A 20,136-nucleotide genomic window follows, 5' to 3' on the forward strand; every position below is an offset into this window, starting at 1 on the left:
TAAATTTTCTTACTCCTCTCTATGCGTAATGATCGATTTTCCAACCTGTATATTTCATACATGATAATTTTGGAAATTTTATAAGGACGTCCCGTTTTTGTTACATAAGGGTTTCATTAAATTCAAGAAAGACAATAAATAGTTTGATATTAAACTTTAATTCCACATTTTCTGGAAAAATACATGTAACAAAACAAAAGTATATGAGGATCGTACCGTACACGTTAAATAATGAATAAATACCATTTAGCGAAGACAAATTCGCACTAAAACGCAAACAATACAAAGTAATAAAATTATATTTACACTAACCTATTGGAAAGGAAGGACCCGTTACGTATATACAAAAATAAAAAAGGAAACTATCACGCATACACGACAATTGTAATGTGAACTTTGGCCGAATGATTTCGTGATAAATGACAAATAAATAATATATAATTCAGTTCGCCAATGAAACTCTTATTCTACAACTCGGCCCGAGTACAGCCTAAAAGTTTAAAATGCCTAATTCCTAAACATTGAAGAGATCAGCCGGTATCTGTGGTTGTATCGTCTGAACTTGTTTTTGAACTTTCCTCTCCTGGAAAATAAAAAAATTATTAAATAATTAATGGATGCTTTCTAGTAAAGGAGACATGCTAAATGCAACCATGAATATCTAAATAAATAGCCCTCTACACAACTGCCCAACCAATAAGAATTTTAGTTAGATAAATTGGAAACTTCTGAAGTCAAGATGCAAACTACTTTATATACAAGTCTACTATATTAGGTTATAAGTACTCATTCAAAAAACTAATTTAAAAAGAGTATACGTAAAATATGTACAGAGACAAGGAAAATCAAAAAGGTATTAGTTCAACTACTACCCACTTTAATTTACTGAATACAGGTCAACAAGGTTTTATTTTCAAGGGGTCATTTTCAAAATAATTTTTTGCGTAGAATTCGACTCCGGAGTCCCCAATCTTGAAGGTCGTTTGTGCAGATTTCATCTTTAGTATCTTTCGCTTTAGTATCTAATCTTCCTTTTCAAATTAAGAGACAATTATTACAAATTGTTTTCGCTGTTACGGCCATTTTAATTTGTGTTAATATGAAATTTGTAATCGAGGTTGACGCCGCTTATTTTCCCGAAAATAACTTAATTCGAAACTACAAACGAGCTAAGACACTTAAACATCTAACCCACCTTGCGGGTGAAAGAATAACCCTGCACACAGTGAGTAACCACTTATAATATCGTCAAATAATTCATGAGTCTCAAGGAGGCTTGCAGTTTAAAATTGAATCATTTCAAGATAAATAGATAACTCAATTTGTATCCTTTCAGCACAATATGTTGTGCAACTTTTATACAAACCTCAAAAGTTGCAATTTTCTTAGTACATGACATGTAATTTGATAATTCAGTTAAAATATTTGCAAATAAAAGCACGGACTAAGAAGAACCCATCCATAAAATTATTGCAAATGTGGGCATACCCTAGGTTTGTTGAAAATTTACTAAAGAAATATGGTTACAGTTATAAAAGTAATTAGTAAAAGCTATGAACAACTATAGAGTAATAAGGCGATTTAGTTTTTAATGTACAGTACATAATATATTTTCACTTTCTTCACTGAATTATATCAAATGAACAACTTGGCGGAGCCCTAAGGTTTCATTTACCTTTTCTAACTCTTTAATTTTTTGTAAGTCGACTTTACTAATCGTTCAAATTTTTAGCATATGTTTTCACATATGCTAAAAAAGCATTAAATTCTTAACACCATTAAAACCCATTAATTAGCTTTAATGGGTAAGATAATTGATAAAGAAAACTTGGATCTCTTCCTAAATCTATTAAACCAAATATATAACTCTAAAAACTAAAAAAGTCTATTCAGGATAGCAAGGGCACTCGTAAAGCACTGTTTAGCCTACAAACTCTGGCTCAGAAATGTATGGACCAGCAAAAGAGCCTATACATACACTTCGTTGACTTCAAAAAGGCCTTTGACAGTTTCAAATATAGGCCTTCTAAACTCCCTTGTCAACGTGGGAATCAATGGAAGGAGTGTCCAATTAATCCTAAGAACAACGTAAGATGATACACGATAAGACGAAGATGATACGGTACTAATGGCCGACACAGAAGTTGGACTTACCGAATATTATTGACAGCGTTCAAAGGGTGTGCTGGCACTATGGAATGAAAATGAACATTAAGAAAATGGTAATTAACAAAAATCAGAATATCCCGATTCCAAGTCCTAGAAATGGTAAATCGTTTTAAATATTTGGATTCCTGGAGTGAAAGAGACACAAGACCCGATAACGAAATAAGGACTAGAATTGTGTAGGCACGCCAAGGATTTATGCGCTATAAGCGACCCTTTGATTCATACTTGGACCTGAGACTGGTGCGGTGTTACGTCTGGCCAATCCTGTTGTACGGCGTTGAATCATGGCATTTAGTCGACATATAATAGACTGGAGACGTTTGAATTCTGATGCTACAGACGAATGCTGAGGATTCCTTGGACGAAGAGAACTACGAACGATTAAGTACTTCAGAGAATAGGTGATAAGCAAGAGCCATTACATATCATAAAAGTAAGGAAAACAGCATACTTAGGCTACCTACTCCAACACAAAAACTACGAATAACCCCAACTAATAATTGAGGGAAAGTTTGAAAAGAAAGTGACAGTCCTGGATGCGAATTATCAGAAACTTCACCGGCCTGTCCTTAGAACGGCACAATTAGACACGCATTTGCCTAATCATTAAAAATGGCACGGAAAAAAAGAAGATTGACACCAGGTAAGGCCAGATTTATTGAAAAAATTGGATTGATCGAATGGTCCATGTAACTCGTAGCCGCGATGGGCATATGGCAGGAATCATCTATTGCTATATTATTTACCAGATTATAATAAAAAAATAATGTTAATATGTCTGCCTTGAATTATTTGAATTTCAGAAGCTATTAAAAAAAACACCCATTATATTCAATAAGTCCTTCCTAGTTTTACATTCTATGAGAACCTAGACGGAATAACGATAAATATGCATAAGATCGCGTGCTAAGATATAGGGTCCAAACTTTTTTGCACCTAGGTACTATGGGTATAACCCATAATTCGATATGTTCTACACTTATTTCCAACCACAAATGCCTTATACCAAAAAAATTATTATTGTATCAAAGATTGTAATTGTTTTTGACAATTTATCCTTGGCCTTAAGAGTGAATTGTTTTACCAATTAAAATTTAGTTCACATAAATTTAAAAAAAAGAATACTTCGAAACTACAAAGGTCCTTTAATGCACTAAATAGAAAGGTTGGTTATTTAACTAAACTACCAATAAAATAAAGACTATTCCTTATAAATTACCAAATAACTAAACACGAAACAAATACCAAACTACTACGTTTTCGGACTCCCAGTTTTAATGAGAAATCTGGCAAAAAATACACACCTATAGACACTGCGCCCAATTTTCTCATCTACTTTCTTGTTCAACTGGCGCTAAAAGGAAATATATGCACATTTATATACATACGTTTGTGACACTTTAGGAATTAAGAAAAAACAAACATTTTCTTAGTTTAGTGAGAACGCGGGAAAATAGTGAAAATGTGATGTTTATATTAGAGGAAATAAAAATCTGTCTGTTACCTTTTTCAGCCTTAACTTCCTCCTTAGGTTTCTCGTCAAGTTCTTTGGTTTCACCGCCTTTTTCTAAACGAGGCCGTTTGCGACCCTTATAACTCCTAAACCGAAAAAAGAAATCAATTTTAAAATAAACTGAAATTATAAATGTTTTTACCGGTTGTCCCTTCGTCCTCCTTCTCCTTCGTCTTCACTATCTGAAAATTCGTTATCTAACGTGATCCTTTTATCCAGATCTTTTTGTGGCAAACGTTCATCCTTGTCCACCTAAAAGTTAAAAATCAATAACCTTTTTCAGTACGTTCAACCGCTAACCGTCTTACTTTATCCTCATTATCACTCTCATCGTTAACGGCATCTTCAGGAATCGCTTGCACTTGTACTCCCGGCGCGTGTGGTAACATCCTTAAGTTTTCGAATAATCTAAAAAGGTTTGTTTTTATTACTAAATGACCTACTGGTCGGAACTCACAAAGGTCGAAACAAACCTAGTTTTAATTTTTTCCAAATACTCCGGGGTGTTTTGATTGGCCATATTGCTAGGACTGATGTGCAGCTTAAAATCCGGACCGAAATATTCGAAATAATCATTGTACGGAAGCTCGTTGGCGATTTCGACCCCGAGGGCCACAGAAGTCTCATAAGTCCATGCTCTCGATACGTTTCTAATGGTGTAACCACCACCTCCCACCTATAAAACAGCTTTTTAATAAGCTACTATCGTTTTTAATACAGAAAACACACCATCATGAAAGGTAAGTTATACTTCTTAACAAACTCCACGCATTTTCCGTGGCCTTTGACGGTTAAATTAAAGCATCCCAACCGGTCACCGGTTAGAGAGTCCGCTCCGCATTGCAAGACCACGGCTCCAGGTTGAAATGTTTCCATAACTTTACTGATTATCGGTACAAATATACTTTCGTATGCATCGTCGTCCATACCGTCCCTCAAAGGTATATTTACGGCATAATATTTGCCTTTGCCAGCACCAATATCTCGTAAGTCTCCAGTACCTTAAATGAGGATAAATATGTGACACAAGGTGTTGGGGAAATTTTATGAGAAGTGTGAGTCAATCAAAGTAAAGAAAAATTTTAAGTCAAGTAAACCATCAACAACCCCAAGTGTATTTTGAAAATTGTATGTCAAATTTAAGTGTTTTACCCATCTGGGCCTTATCAAATCTGTTCCATCATCTTATAACTATCAAAAAAGGACTAGCTTTATTATCACACAAATGTTGACATTTTGCTATGAGCTAAAATAATCCTAATAAAATAAAAATATCAGAGTACAGAAAGTCGTTCTTTAAAGCTTCCTTAAATCTAACAGGACATATATTCTATTAACTTGCAAGAGTGACTGTGTACACGTAGATAAATAGTAGATAATAATAAAATGCGAGAAGCGATTTGTATAATGTGTATATATTTTTCTACTAGCAAAGCGCTTTCGGCTAACAAATAGCCATCAGCATTGCTACGACTCAAAATAAATAATAATAAAAATAACTGAAAACCCTCTTGATAAAGGGGTCAAAACATAAAATATGATGACAAAACTTATTTTAAATAAACAAATTTAGACAAAACGTCACAATTTAAAAATTAACAATATTTATAATAATAATAATAATAAGCTTTATTTCCAACAGTTTACATATACCCAGTTACAGGAAAATCAATTAAATATATAAATGTACAAGTACGAATGCATGAACTGTATTAGATTCATGCAACTAAACTATAAAAGAATTGCTATATAATAAAGAAAAGTAGTGAGTTTGAGAAAATAAATAATAAAAAATCAACACTAAATTAGGATAAGAATCAAGAATTAATTTAAATCAAAAGAGCAGGAAAAAAATGAGTAAATAAATGTATTCAAACTAAAAACTAAATAACCTAGCCTCCCCCACCGACCATACGCAGGTGACTCAAAATAAATGCCAAATTGTCATGGTCAATGTCACAAGAATCAGCAACAGTGTTAAAGTTTTGACACATAAAGTGAATAGGACTCTGGTACAGAATGTTGGACCTGGCTGTGTCCAAGTTAAAAGCTGGACACTGTCTAGATCCTGGGCGTGGTATATGAAAGCAAATCCTTTGCAAAAGGGATGGGCAGTCAATTTTATGGTTAAGTAAATTAAACAAGAATTTCACTGAATGCATTTCTCTCCTCTTGGCAAGTGACCGTTCAGTATATCTAGAGAGCAGCAGGTTATGGTCAAAACCCCTTGGAGGATAGACTCCATCATCCTTAAATGCCAAACATTTAAGGAATCGCCGTTGGACTGATTCTAATAGGTGAATGTGCTGGTTGTAAACGGGAGACCAAATGAGGGAGCTGTAGTCCAGCCTGGATCTAACAAATGCATGGTAGAGAGTTTTGGCAGTGGCAGTATTCGAAAAAAGTTTGCAATTTCCAATAATAAAGCCCAGCATGCGAGTAGCTCTGGAAACAGTTTATACAACTATACAATCTATTTACAATTAAATAAGTTGTAAAAAATAAAATTTATACAACTTAAAAAGTTCAGAGTTTCTCACTCGCTTCATCCACTTTTTGCAACATAAAATTTGAACACTTTGTTCCTTATAGACTGCATAGAACTCATCAAAATGCATAGCTCTTGACAAAAAGATTGGCATTTTCATTTGTGGAGAAAAGTCTTCCTGCCCTTCCCAACTCACGCCACTCCACTTCAAGAATGGACTTCTACTTACAAATTCTTTTGGTTCTAGACTCACTTGCAGTTTTAAATTGCCCATACCACACAGTGAGCAAATAAAGTAATTTGCTTATATGGGTAAGAAAATCTTTAACCACCTTCCACTTGAAATTAGATCAATAGACTATCCTGTCAGATTTACGAAAGCTTTAAAGAAAATGTTGGTCTCAGAAACTTGTTACATCCATGGACGAATATTTTAATGTAACAAGCTGGAATTAATAGGCAACTTCTCTTTTATATAATTAGTGTGTCTTATTAATGATAAGTTTTATTTTTATGTATTTTTATGTTGTTGAATTTTCATTGTATACAATTCCCACTTCCCATTTTTTTACTCAAAAATATTGTTCTGTATGTACTTTGTGATATTTGTATCTTATTGGGATTATTATAGCTCATAGCAAGGCTTTGTCAACAACTCTATTATAATAAAGCTGGTTTTTGAATTTGAAAGATTTGAATATGTCTTATTTCTTCCAGGCATTCCAACATTTTATTCAATTGTCTAAAAGAAATGAAAATTTTTCTCTATATCATGGAAAAACCAAAGGTAGTGAAAAAATTTCTGAGTTCTTCCAGGCATTCCCACATTTTATTCAATTTCAGAAAGAAATGGAACATTTCCCCAATATTATGGAAAATGCCACAAGTAGTAAAAAAATTCTTATTTTTTCCAGGCATCCTGACATATTCAACTCCCTAGACGAAATAGACAATTTCCTTACTATCTTGGAAAATAGTTGAAAAAAAGTCCTATTTCTTTTCATTTGGACTTTTGGATTCATTAGGCATTCGAAAATTTTCTTTAACTGCTTATTATGTTTACAAAAAAAAATCTTTAACATTATTGATTAAAAGCAAAATTCGTAAAAACCTAAAAACTTTGACCCTCTAAACAAAAAGAATGTTTTTTTTTTTTTTTTTTAAATTAAGTTCAGAAATCTTAAGATGAAAAAAATCAATTCAGAAAAAATAAAATCAGTGAAATTTAATCAAAAAAGATCAATGTTACTGCAGATAAGACACTCGGAAAGAATTTGATAGTCTAACATAACACACACCAGATTTTACGGTACATTTTACATCAATTATAAACTAATCTGAAAAAGTGCTATGATACATAACATTTACCTAATAAAATACTGTATTTTGCTTCTGTTAGATAAATCTCTTCTATCTGGAGAATAATTTTTATATCCACACATTGGAAAGAGTTCAACATAATTTCTCTCTTAATCTCTATGTTATTAAGTGTTTTTTTTAATCCATTGCATATTTTGTTAGCTATTCATGATTAATTTCTAGTACTTGAGTTGTATAGTTCACTTCCATCCACACAATTTGTAATAAAACCCTTTAAGGAACATTTTAATTTCAAGTTTTAACACCTACTGTAAATTTTATATTTTTCAAAATAGTCATATTTAAAAAATTCATTAGAACTCTTGATTGTGTTTCCATTATTCCATTTAAGAATTTAATCCTGGTCTAGTAATTTATTCAAAAATTTTGGACAAAAAAAAACCCACTCCTAAACATGCTAGTATAATTTACAACAATAAACTTAATTTTTCCTTGAAAATTATTTTAAACTTTTGCTGCAGAAAAAAATACTTACCAGGAAAATATTCTCCATATTTATGGAAAGACACAGTCATAACTCTATCAGTCGTATAAAAAGCTTCTTCGACGCCATCACCGTGATGCACATCAATATCAATGTACAACACCCTTTGGTGATACTTCAGCAACTCCAAAATCCCCAATACAATATCATTAACGTAGCAAAAACCTGAGGCTTCCGATTTTTTCGCATGATGCAACCCTCCGCCCCAATTAATGCATATTTCGGCGGCTTGTTTGTTCAGTTTCACTGCTGCTGCTACTGACCCTAAATTTGAATGAATTTCGGTGAAATTTTGTTATTCAAAAAAAAAAAAGGATTTAGTATGTACCTCCCGCGGAAAGTTGGCAAAACTCATAGAGACCATCAAACACAGGGCAATCCTCTCCAACATTAAACCTTTGCATTTGTTTGTTGTATTCGGCCATATTATCGGGCCTTATTGATCTGAGAAATCTGATATAGTCATCCGAGTGGAATTTTGTCATTTCTTCTGCAGTGGCTTTATGGGGACGCTATGAGGTTAAAATCAAAATAAGAAAATGAGAGTTCATGAGAGTCAGGATAATTATTCTTACATAGATTTCCATTTTTCTGTACAGTCCATAGTTTAAAAGCAAGTTATGGGTCATCCTTATCCTGTGCGGTTTCATGGGATGTCCCTGGCCATAATAATAGTTTCCAATGTCACCTATAAAAAAATTGTTTATTAAAATACAATATGGCAGAATCCTTACTAACTGAAAGTTGATTACAAAAACTGAATATTCAATTAATGTGATAATATGATTTAAAAGTTTTTGAACTCACCTAATTTTAGTCAAAATACAGACACTACATATGAATTATAATGATGCCTCTATTTTGTCAGAAGGAAGGCAAAAAAAACAAGAAATTTTTTAGGTTTTTGAATAGGGTTAGTGATGAGGTTAGAGCAATATATACCTAGGAAATGTTCTCTTGAATTCTTTGACACATCATACTCAGCTTCTTGATCTGAATGTCTTTGTGTCTAAAGATATAGAGGTATATTCTGGGGTGTTGCAAGGTTCAGGACCATGACATTTAAATTTTCTTTATAAGCGAGAGAATGAATATTTTATAAATGGTTCAATATTGACATGTGCGATTGCACATGTGAAAAGTGTGTCTTCTTGAATATGCATCAATTGTGTAGTCTCCTTTCTGTGTACCAAATTGATGCATGCTTATAAAGCAAATCTCAAGACCCATCATAGTTTTGTAGAATTGATTACTGCCTAATTAGTTTGCAATTAAATATTGTAAGCTTACAATGGAGAAGATTGCACCTAGATATCAGTATCATGCAAAAGTTCAAGTAGAGCGGATAAAATCCTTTGTAATTTGTTGGGTAGGTGTGTTATGCATATTCTTTTTCCAGTGACTAATCTCATCAATTTATCCTTTCAATTTGAATATTTTAAAAAAATTTTATAAAAAAAGGTGTTTTACAAGTGTCCCTGGTTCTATTCTGTTCCTGATTTTTATTAATAACTGACCCTTTTTAATTGATGACGGTTATATCAGCTTATTTGCTGTTGATATATCCGCAATTGTCTCAGGTCATGGCTACCAGTCTCTCCATATGCAAGCTAGCAAATGACCAGTTTTATCCTTTTCACATCTGATTAAGTTGTCCAGGACAGATGCTTATTGATTAGAGAGGATAGATGTTTATTGCTTTTAAATACTGTAATTCAACAAGACTCATTTTAATTTTTGGGCATTATTATTGAAAAGCATTTGATTTGGAATCAGCATTTGTGGCAAATTACCTTGTAGTAACTATGCAATTTTCTAGCTTAGATATTTTGTAGACCTTTTATTATGCTACAGTATAATTTACTCTGACTTATGGTTTGTTTGCTTGAGTTAACTCCTGCACTATCGAAAGGGCATTTATCTATCAACAACGCATTATACAAGCCCTGTTTAGAATTCCTTATAGAGAGTTATGTCAAAAAACCTTTAGAAAAGAGCCAAAATCTTTTAAAAGGTGACCATCCATTCTAATAACTGACTGAATTTTTTAATTGTAATTTTTTGTTGAAAATTTCAATGCATTGCTATGGAAATAAATAGAATGTTTCTATTTAAAAGCTTGAATTGTTGTCCTCTTTTGCAAGCAATAAATTTTCATGTCCTGCATAGAGGATGAAATCCACATTCCTTTCCAAAATGCTAATTAGGGAGTACGTTTTCCTCTCACACTTACTTTAAGACTCTAAGTATAATGAGTTTAACCTTAATATGTTTACTAAGAGTCTGAACTCCTATAAGTCTTAAATGAAAATGGACCTTGAACTCTGTGGTTTTTTTGGTATTTTAGTTGGTTTATTTCATATAGCATCAGCACTACTCTACATAAAATGGGCTTGACATTAATATGAAATAATTAATTATTACTCAATAACTTACTGCATTTCTGTATATTATCTAAATTATTATTAGTGTTGTGAATTTAAAAGTTCAACACAAATGTAATTGGGCTTTGCCTGTTTATAAATAAATAAATAATTATTTCTTACAAGTTGGATGAATGTGGAATGCAAAGTCTCTTAAAGATTTTATATAGTAACTGTATAGTAAATTATACTATAGTCTCTCATAGGGCAATACCTTAAATCCTTTAATCCAATTTAATATTTGAAAAGAGAGCTACACAAGCAGTGTTATTCAGAAATTTTATAGTCAATAATTGTTTCTTAACACCTTGACTGCCATGTGTATAAAATATATACATAGTTCTATTGATGACTGCAGGCCGCATGTATAAGATTTACGCAAACATTACATGTATTTCTTATGGGTTCTCTATTTGTCCGGCGTAGGACTAACATATAATGTGATTGGAGTGAAAATATTTTTCTATTTTTTGAAAATATACCTGTTTTAAAATTTGTATTGCAAAAAAGTGTCCAATAATGCGGGTCTAAGTTGGATAGGATTTTCTTTGTTTTTTAGTAAGAAAATACCGCATTTTAGGTTAGGAAACGTAACATAAAGAAAATTGGAAAACATTTTATTAAAAAAAAATAGAAGGTGATAACTAAAAATTACTTCTAAACTAATGGAAAAATACACCAAATATTTAAAACATTGTGGAAAAAGTGGCATAATTGGTAAAAATATGGAAAACCCCTTTATTACTTTAATTTGGCTTTATGAATTACAAAAAAACATTCAACACATATTGGTGGTTTACTGGACAGGCATATATATAAATTTTTGCGGTTGTGTATAGTATTTACACACACGGCGCAGATTGATAAAAAATAATACTGCACCGCGTGTATACATATTATACATGCTTCTACACAAGGTCAAATACAAAAAAAATTGTCTCTTGCTACTACATTTGGATCTAAAATCAACTTAATAGAAAACAAAATTAATAAAACACTCCCGGCGCACATGACCCAAGTTCTGATATACACCCAGCAGTCAATGTGTTAAGACTGTTTAAGGCAATTAAAATGAAGACTTATTAATAAAATGGTTGTTATAATATGTAATTGATTGTACCTTAGTAATTGAGTGATACTTAAAGTATCTGTGACAGTTGAATCTGGTATAGTCCAAAAAATTCACTTTGTGTTAGGTAGGTGGAATTTAATAATTGGGCCTGGGAAGAATTGTAGAAGTTCAGAAGAATGTACCTAGACAGGCCAAGAAGATGATACCAGATCATGACGACTCTCATGTAAGCTGACTACTAACATAGGGCCAACAGGGAATCAAAGACTTGGGCATTGCCTAAATAGGCATCTACCCCTTCTTGGTATAAGAGAAAGTCCACTCTATCTGATTTGTGGTACAGTGGAGAAAACTTCATACCACATATTCAGAATTTGCAATAAGTGGAGTTGCATGAGAAGGGAAAGTTTTGTAGCTAGGACATTTCAATAGGAAGATTGACTTTTAGGCCTACTTGTCGAGCTCTAGCTCCCCCACGCATTCTACTACTACTACTAGGTAGTTTGTAAGTAGTGTAAATTATTGTTTATTTTTCTTTTTATTATTTTAAGTGTGTAGTAGTACATATATTGAGGTTTGTAGTGCACAATTAAATAAAAAAACAACAGTAAAAGAATTAAAACTCAAAGAATTATTACTTTACAGATTTGAATTTTATCAGGAATCTTATACTATAATTCTATGATAAACCACTATATTTTACATAGGTGATCCTTATTCTACAATTTATGTCGGAACTATGTAAAAAACAAAAAAATGCATTTTATTATTAAGTTAGTATCCAAAATTTAAGTGGAAAATTTGATAAAAATCACAGAAAAGTACAGCAGACTAATGATAAATAGGCGGTCAACCGTAGTTCGTAGCGTCGTCCTTTCCTCGCACGTACGCTCGACCAATCACGTTGCAAGAAAACGATGGCTGACCGCCAGTCTGCTGTACTTCTCTGCGGATATACTTTGAAAAATCGTCAATCAAAGGGTTCAGAAGATGAATCTCAACATAAACCCCCGAATGATTTTAAAACAGTAAAAATAACTTAGTAGCCTAAAGCACGAGAATTAAAAAAGACGATAAATGCTTAAAATATACTACAGATAAAGAAAAACTACTTACTGTCGTAATAATAGCAAACCCTTTTGCGACTGTGGGGCTGAGTGGCCATTTTCACACGAAAACAACGTCAATTAGGAAACTTTCAAACTTAATTTGATCAAGTTCTTACGCCAAAATAAGACGCGGATCTCCCGTATGCGGCGAGCAAAATTAGGGAAAAGAATATTTTGAGTTTTTGGAACTCGCTTCGCGGCGTTGTGATTCGTTTTGACAAGTGACATTGACAAGTGGCATTTGTGATACGCATGCGGCCGGAACTGTCACCGTTAAAATCTAAAGCGTGTTACAAATTGTGCGCATATAAGCGAAGCGAATAGTCTGAATTGAGTCACGTGGTTTCTTAACGATTTTCTCTTATGACAAAAAGTAATGGAAAATAATTTATTTTATGTGCCTTAAAAAGTAGATAAGCAAAGTTTCTTGGTACTATAATAAGAAAATTATGCTTTGACGCATTGCATTGTTTATATTATCTAAATCTATATTTAATTTTCATGTCACCTGAGGAATGTTCAAAGGTAAAATACTCGACACTGAAGCAGTAAACAGGAGTTTGTCAGCCAATCTCAAATGTAATAAATAATCGGAAATCATTATGGAAATCTAAAAGTTGTTTATAGGGATATCCAAACCAGGTGGAGTTTAATAATAATACATCGTCAGTTCCTAAGGTAATAATTGCTATCCTATTTGCCGCTTTTTTTCAGTCAGTATATGTGGTTCCAAATACTCAAACTTCTCAACTGATTCAAGACATGTCATCTAACAATGACACCTTGATGTGAATATTACAACAGACAGAGTGTTCAACAAATTGGCTGCCTTGGATGTTCATAAAAGCTTATGCTCTGACGGGATAAACCTTGTATTTGCACGAAGCTGCAGTCTAACATTAAGCTTGCTACTAAGTTTAATATATCAAGATTCTCTTATGCAAAATAAATTTCCTATTATATGAAAAAAAACTAGTCTAATATTTAAGGGGGGAGATAGATCTGATGTATCAAATTACAGGTCGACATCAGGGTTACCGTGTTTCAGTAAAATCCTAGCGTGTTTAGTCACCGACGATATATCTGCTTACATGTACATGGATTATTGACACCCAAACAGTATGGGTTTCTATATATTTTGACTTCAAAAAAGAATTTGATGCCGTGGACCACTCTACTCTATCTTCCTAACAAAGTTGAGCCACTATAGTATTCAAGCTGTCCTGGATTAAAAGTTATCTTACATCACAGATCTAAAATATAAAATTCGGTACTACACTGTCCAATAATCCAATGATGAGTCTTCGTTATTCTGGAGTCCCACAATGATCTCATCTAGAGCCAATATTGTTCCTGATTTTTATAAATTACTTATCATCTGTGTTCCTACTTGTTTATTACTGACGACCTCAAAATGTATAAAGCAATAAAATCTCTTACTGATAGTGCAACTCTTTTGGAAAACATTAATTATCTCATCAACTGGTGTAAACTCAATAAAATGACTCTTAATGCACTAAAGAGTAAATCAATAACATGTACTACGTCAAGAAAGCCAATATTGAATGTGTACTGCATTAAAGATACTGCACTTGGTCGCATCAACTCGGTTAACGATTTGGGTGTGCTTTTTGATTCCGAACTAAGATTTACATATTACATTGAAAATATAGTTTGTAAGGCGTTTAGATTGGCCAGATTTATTATGAGACAGTGCTGGGAGTTCAAGAATGCTGGTGGCTTATGCTTTGGTTAAAAGCCATCTGGAGTTAATATATCCATATTAGTCGCCAATTTACAAGACTTACATTAAACGTACACGCTACAGTTAAAGTTTGTATTTTTTTCCCTTTTCAAACTACAGATCAATAAGGATGAACTTAGTTACTATAAGGTACTTAATGTTCTGGTATGGATATATTGAAGATGGGTGGAATAAAACTTAATTTGAGTTACGGATTCAAAATACCTAATAACCAAATTGATTCTCCTAATTTGCTTGAAAGAATTCGCTTTCGAGCTCCAACCCCACCGACTAGACAACTTGAACCATTCTTCAACTATGAAATTGGCGACCGTTCGTTAGATAGGTTTAAATTACAAATGGGTAGAATCTTGATAATTTACGGTTAATAATTATTATGTTGACTTTGTTTTAAATTGTTTAGTTTTAGCCATTTTATTGCTTATACCTATTACATTGTGTTTAGTATTAGGTATTTTGTGATAATATTAACCCTTTCAGGCATAGTGGTTTCACTATGAAACCACCATATCAAAAGTCTTTATTTTGTCTCACAGTGGTTTTTAAGTGAAACCAACGACAGTATTAGCGATATCTGTTATAGGCTCGTTGAGTTAAATGTTTTCAAGGCATTCTATCGATTCAATTTGAGGTTATCCAATTTTGCGGGTGTTTTTTTATTATTGTAATTTGGCATAAAATTAAGCGGTAAGTACAATATGATTAGTAGGTGTGTAGCATTACGGTTATGTTTAGAGCGATATATGTCAAATGTCTGCAAAAGTAAGATTAGTAAAAACGTTTCTTGTTATGGTTTCGCGGTGAAATCAGTATGAGTTATCTAGTATGAACATAGAATTTGATAATATATTTTGTAATTAGTGTTATTTAGTTTTGATTTGATTTACAGTTTTAATTTTTATATAAATCCTACCTAAATAATGAGATAAAATCTTGCTACAGTATTGACAGAAAATCAAGAAAATGGTGGTATAGACTGTTTTGGCACTTCATTGATGTTTCTGTGGTAAACTCGTATATTTTATATCGAAACTCACCGAATGCGGAAAAACTAACTATGAAGTTATTTCGCCTTAGAACAATTTCTGGGATTATTGGCGCGACTAAAAAAGGCACTCCTGGCAAAAAAAAGCGTCATAAAAGAAAATAGGTACAAGCCGTACGTACCGCCTGAGGTAAGAAAAAGTAATGCTCTTCATTTGCCCGTCCATGGAGGATATAGACGTTGTGCTCTATGTAGCACTGCAGTAATGCCACATCGAACTAAATAGGCCTGCAATACTTGTATGCTGTATGTACTATACTTGTACCTGCAAGACTTTTTCTTTTATGTGCCTGAAAGGGTTAATATTGTCTACAATTTAAGTTCTTTTTACCTGTTATGTACTTATTGAAATAAATTAAATTAAATCCTATGAAGCTCAAGATAACGAACTTGGTACGTTCGAATTTTCTGTACGCAACGCTCTCGCGAAAACGACTTAGACGATTTTAGGTAATAACATAAAGCATACTTATCAGTTCTGCGTGTTTTTTTATATCATCTTATTTTCGCACCCAGCGAAATTGAATTCACGAAAAAAATAATTAATATTCCAAACGTACCACTTGGTGGCATTTGCTTAGTTCGCATCTGGTATAGCAGTCGCCTAAGAACTATGACAATAATGACAGTTGACAAGTTTGACATCCGGAAACGTCTACCTCCATCTTTCTTTTTTGACAGGCCACTCTCGTAGGAAAACACGCGGCCGAAAACTGCGGAAAAAATAGTGTAAGTAGCATTTAAAATTGTATATAAAATCCAGCACTGTTTTGAATTAAACAACTTACCACCATCTGAATATATTCTGCTACTTAAGTTTATCATAAATTTACATACACCAGTGGAAAAAACTAACCTAGAATCTATGCTTATAGCATGGCTCCCAGGTACGAAATAGCCGTAGGGCTGAAAAAGGGTCACAAAACCACCAAAATCGCGTCAGGCAAAACCAAGGCGGACAAAATGCGTCCCGCGAGGTTGAAGGGGATCCAAACCCACCACACCAAATTTGTCAGGGACTTGATCAGGGAAGTTGTCGGACATGCTCCATATGAAAAGCGAGCAATGGAATTGCTTAAGGTAATTTCATAGTTTTTCAACCTTTTTTTTTCACAAAATAACCTGTAATATAATTACTAGGTGTCAAAAGATAAGAGGGCTCTGAAATTCTTGAAGAGGCGTTTGGGTACCCACATCAGGGCCAAGAGGAAGCGTGAAGAACTTTCCAACATCCTCACCCAAATGAGAAAGGCCGCAGCTGCATCTCATAAGTAGATTTAGTATGCCCTTTTTTATTTTTTGACTTTAAATAAAGTAATTATTAAGTTCATGTTGAGTTTTTTTTTTTAAACTTATAGTCTGCCATTACTCTTTTGAGGCAAAACGGTGCATAATGCATGTGTAATTTTGTTATCACCTTGATTTTTAATTCAGTCAAAGAGATTGCTTATTGGGAAGAATGCTTGTCTTGATCATGTTTTTTTGGAATGGTAGTAGTGCCAACACAAATTTATCTATGGATCCAATTTTGATCGACAGGATACATCATAATGGCTATGAATGTTCGGTAAATGTGTCATTTAAAAGGAATAGTTCTGACAATCTTTCATATAATTAGAATCATGCAAACTATGTAGCTCTTAACAATGTTTTGGCATTTGCTGGGAGCGTGACCCTTCTTTTAACACTATTCTTTATAATTTAAATTGTTCTTATGATATAATGGGAATTGCAGCTTTTATCCCTCTAAAGAAGTTTCACAGTAGCACATATCAGGATTGGTTTTGTTCTGAATTGAGATCTTTGACTTCTAAAAGGGAAAAGTTGTGCAAGATATACATTAGATCTGGGTCACATTTAGATTATCTAGTGTTTCCTAGGTCTCCCAATCCAGAGAAAAAGGAAGAGAGAAGTTTGCTGGTCCCAATTTATATTGAATGCTGATTTGAAAATATCTTCAAGACTTGAAATCTACTCTGAAACTTTTTCACTCTTTGTCTTATAATGATGAATCTGCAAATGACTGACAATTCATTGTTAACCTGTTATGTTAAGACTCTATGTAAAGAGCCGCAATGTGAGTTTTGGAATGAATTTTAATCCATCAGCAAATTCTTTCTTTCACATAATTTAAATTTTGCAGGTATTTCTGTTTAAGACATTTTTTATAAGATTTGTTGCTTGCCTAGTTGATATATTTTGGGTCCTGTTACTATATTATCAAACGTGATTGTTAAAGAGTGCACAATGGTTAAACCTTTTCCTATATTGTATGTATGTTAATACATGTCATTGAAAACTTCTCTATGTTGTAGTGACCGTGCCGAATTTTAGACAATATGCATCAACATGGCTTTTTTCTGGTCGATCGACAGTCACAAATTTGTTATAATACATAAAAACTGAGCCATAGTAAGGACAGCATCATTTGTAAAGTCCCTAATTAAGGATTCTAAGTGCAGACTGATTATAGCTAATAATTATTTAAGAAGCAATAAATAATAATTGGTATTAAGAACAATAATTATAGATCTATATGCATAACTGATTTCAAATTTAACGCCTTGGTAAGTATGAAAAAGTGTGGTTGTTTGATTAAGAGTACTTGTTGTAAAGCAAGGTACACTCTTATCAGGTATGGAGGAGAGTCTAAAGTTGGTAAGATAATAGATTCAACCAATAAATACTTGTATTGGATTCTATGAGAAAGTAAATATTTAAATGACTACATTAACTTCAGTTTCAAAAATAAGTCCGACTGTTCTAGCTTCTTCCACAGATAAAATATATTTTCTCCATTTACATGAAAGCCAGTTAAACAGGCATGCTCGCTGAGACCTAAAAGCAAACAGAAGATGTACATTATAAAGAAAAGTGGACCAAAAATAAATAGATCATTGTGGAACTCCATGCTGAACTTAATAAGTGATCTAACTCTATTTGCCTTCTGGCCAAAACCACTTACAAGCCTGAGTAGAGAAACCAGAATTATGCAATAATGATGATGAATAAGATTGAATGCCTTACTATATTCTAACAGCACAAGGCAGGACTCCGTGTTTTTAGAAATGTCACTGCTAACAAAGTAAATCCCTATTTCATTGATATCATTCTATAATTATATATTTATACTTTGACTTAACGCGAGAAAATAGCTTAAATAATAATAAAAATAATATATTCAGTTAATAATTTAAAGTGAAGAGAGTCACTTAGTGTTGAAAGAAAACGAATTTACAGGAGTATTACCAACTGGAATAGTCATATTTCCTATGTTGGCAGAGTGATCAATTATTCTTGTACCATGTCTTTCAGATGATTTAGTTTTAGTACCTAAATCGAAAGAAATATTGTGTGGTGCCTCTTAAAAATGCAATGTGTATGCACAAACCTATGAAATATTGCACAGAATTAGAGTGAATTATTATTAACAGACACGCTTTGTCTGAATTTACGCATAAAATAAAAAGACAAATAAAGTCGAATTATTAGATTTTTAGATAAAAATGCCGTATAATATTTACTCCCTGTCATCTGCAATTAAATAGTTGATAAGGATTTAATAGCAAAAAAGGAAACTGAAAGATCTTAATCTATAACCTATCTGAATCCTTGTATTTATAAAGTTTGGAACCTCAAAGATAGATCGTAGTGAATCTTTTCTTATACATAATTGAAAATGTTGAATTATTTGTTTTTTTTTTAATTTTTACCTAACTTATCAACCTTATCGTTCCAGTCATGTATTTTATCTCATTCTTGTTTTGGGTCCCTACAATATTGAGAAATGAATTAAAATGTTTTATGCACACTATAAAATATGTCAATAATCTATTAGATGCAAGTAAGTCCTTATGGATTAACATGGTTATTCCTTAATAAAAGATCCACAAGCATAAATCTGTGTAATATAACTCAATATATATCAGAAAGTTTAGATAATAAATTAACCAGGTTGATAGTATTAACACAGATTTTGCGAAAGCTTTTGACAAAATATGTCATTCTGTGTTTCATTTTGTTCTTTTTTTCCGTCCATACTTATAACAAATAGACACCAAGAAATATCAGGCATTTAACAGCATTTTAACCTTGGACCTATGCCTTTCCTCATGTATATATTAACATATACATATCCATATAGCGAAAATGGCTATTTACTGATGATCTAAAATTACTCATTAAATTCTAGAGAATTTGATTAAATTATATGCATGGAGTATAACTTTTGAATTAATTAAATAAAGAATTTTCATCAAATCACTGGTCCTTATACTCCTTGTTACACAAATACTTCAGCTTTACACAAATCTTTCTGGACTCGATAATACGTATTTAAGAAATATTGAAGAAACTGGCGGGCATGAAATGCACATGCAAGAGTGCTGTTTTAAAGAAATGCCCTATTAAGTCTCTTGAACACTGTAGACAAATAGTTTCTATATTTTTTTTACAACTTAAATAGCTACATACTAGTGATACAAACACACCGAACAAGAAACTCATTACATTTTATGTAGCTAGAAAAACAAATTATTATAGAAATTATCCTATAAACATTATATAATAAAGTTCAGGGTAATGTTGATTAAACATTAATTATAAGTTCATTTGATAGTTTGGGTAGTTAATGCTTTTAAGCAATTTGTTTTAGTACTAATTTATTGTACTTACTACTCTGTAATCGG

At 32.6% G+C, this 20,136-nt stretch overlaps 2 protein-coding genes across 3 annotated transcripts; one reads left to right on the plus strand and one right to left on the minus strand.

Moving 5' to 3' along the window:
• Positions 1 to 139: 139 nt before the first annotated feature.
• Positions 140 to 12,865, minus strand: LOC126735751 (histone deacetylase HDAC1). 2 transcript variants are annotated; one of them, XM_050439842.1, is made up of 11 exons: positions 12,646 to 12,865; positions 8,610 to 8,722; positions 8,363 to 8,546; positions 8,026 to 8,298; positions 4,412 to 4,683; positions 4,156 to 4,358; positions 3,991 to 4,090; positions 3,825 to 3,934; positions 3,674 to 3,768; positions 3,474 to 3,523; positions 140 to 583 (listed from the first exon to the last, which is right to left on the minus strand). In XM_050439842.1, the coding sequence occupies exons 1-10, from the start codon at positions 12,692 to 12,694 to the stop codon at positions 3,498 to 3,500; spliced, it is 1,425 nt and encodes a 474-aa protein (XP_050295799.1). In that variant the 5' UTR covers positions 12,695 to 12,865; the 3' UTR covers positions 140 to 583; positions 3,474 to 3,497. The 2 variants fall into 2 exon arrangements, with proteins under 2 accessions (XP_050295799.1, XP_050295798.1); XM_050439841.1 differs by lacking the exon at positions 3,474 to 3,523.
• Positions 12,866 to 16,092: 3,227 nt separating this feature from the next.
• Positions 16,093 to 16,778, plus strand: LOC126735084 (60S ribosomal protein L36). The gene is made up of 3 exons (XM_050438982.1): positions 16,093 to 16,177; positions 16,324 to 16,528; positions 16,589 to 16,778. The coding sequence occupies exons 2-3, from the start codon at positions 16,325 to 16,327 to the stop codon at positions 16,721 to 16,723; spliced, it is 339 nt and encodes a 112-aa protein (XP_050294939.1). The 5' UTR covers positions 16,093 to 16,177; position 16,324; the 3' UTR covers positions 16,724 to 16,778.
• Positions 16,779 to 20,136: the final 3,358 nt, after the last annotated feature.

The sequence above is a fragment of the Anthonomus grandis genome, chromosome 4 (assembly GCF_022605725.1).
Source record: "Anthonomus grandis grandis chromosome 4, icAntGran1.3, whole genome shotgun sequence".
In the NCBI taxonomy this organism is placed as follows: domain Eukaryota; kingdom Metazoa; phylum Arthropoda; class Insecta; order Coleoptera; family Curculionidae; genus Anthonomus; species Anthonomus grandis.

Bases quoted from the DNA above. Each gene is read 5' to 3' on its own strand.
- LOC126735084 (XM_050438982.1), top strand. From the start codon at position 16,325: ATGGCTCCCAGGTACGAAATAGCCGTAGGGCTGAAAAAGGGTCACAAA. The intron at 16,529-16,588 runs GTAATTTCATAG...TATAATTACTAG, and splicing joins GAGCAATGGAATTGCTTAAG to GTGTCAAAAGATAAGAGGGC.
- LOC126735751 (XM_050439841.1), bottom strand. From the start codon at position 12,694: ATGGCCACTCAGCCCCACAGTCGCAAAAGGGTTTGCTATTATTACGAC. The intron at 8,547-8,609 runs GTAAGAATAATT...TTAACCTCATAG, and splicing joins ACAGAAAAATGGAAATCTAT to CGTCCCCATAAAGCCACTGC. The intron at 4,359-4,411 runs GTGTGTTTTCTG...GCTGTTTTATAG, and splicing joins ATAACTTACCTTTCATGATG to GTGGGAGGTGGTGGTTACAC.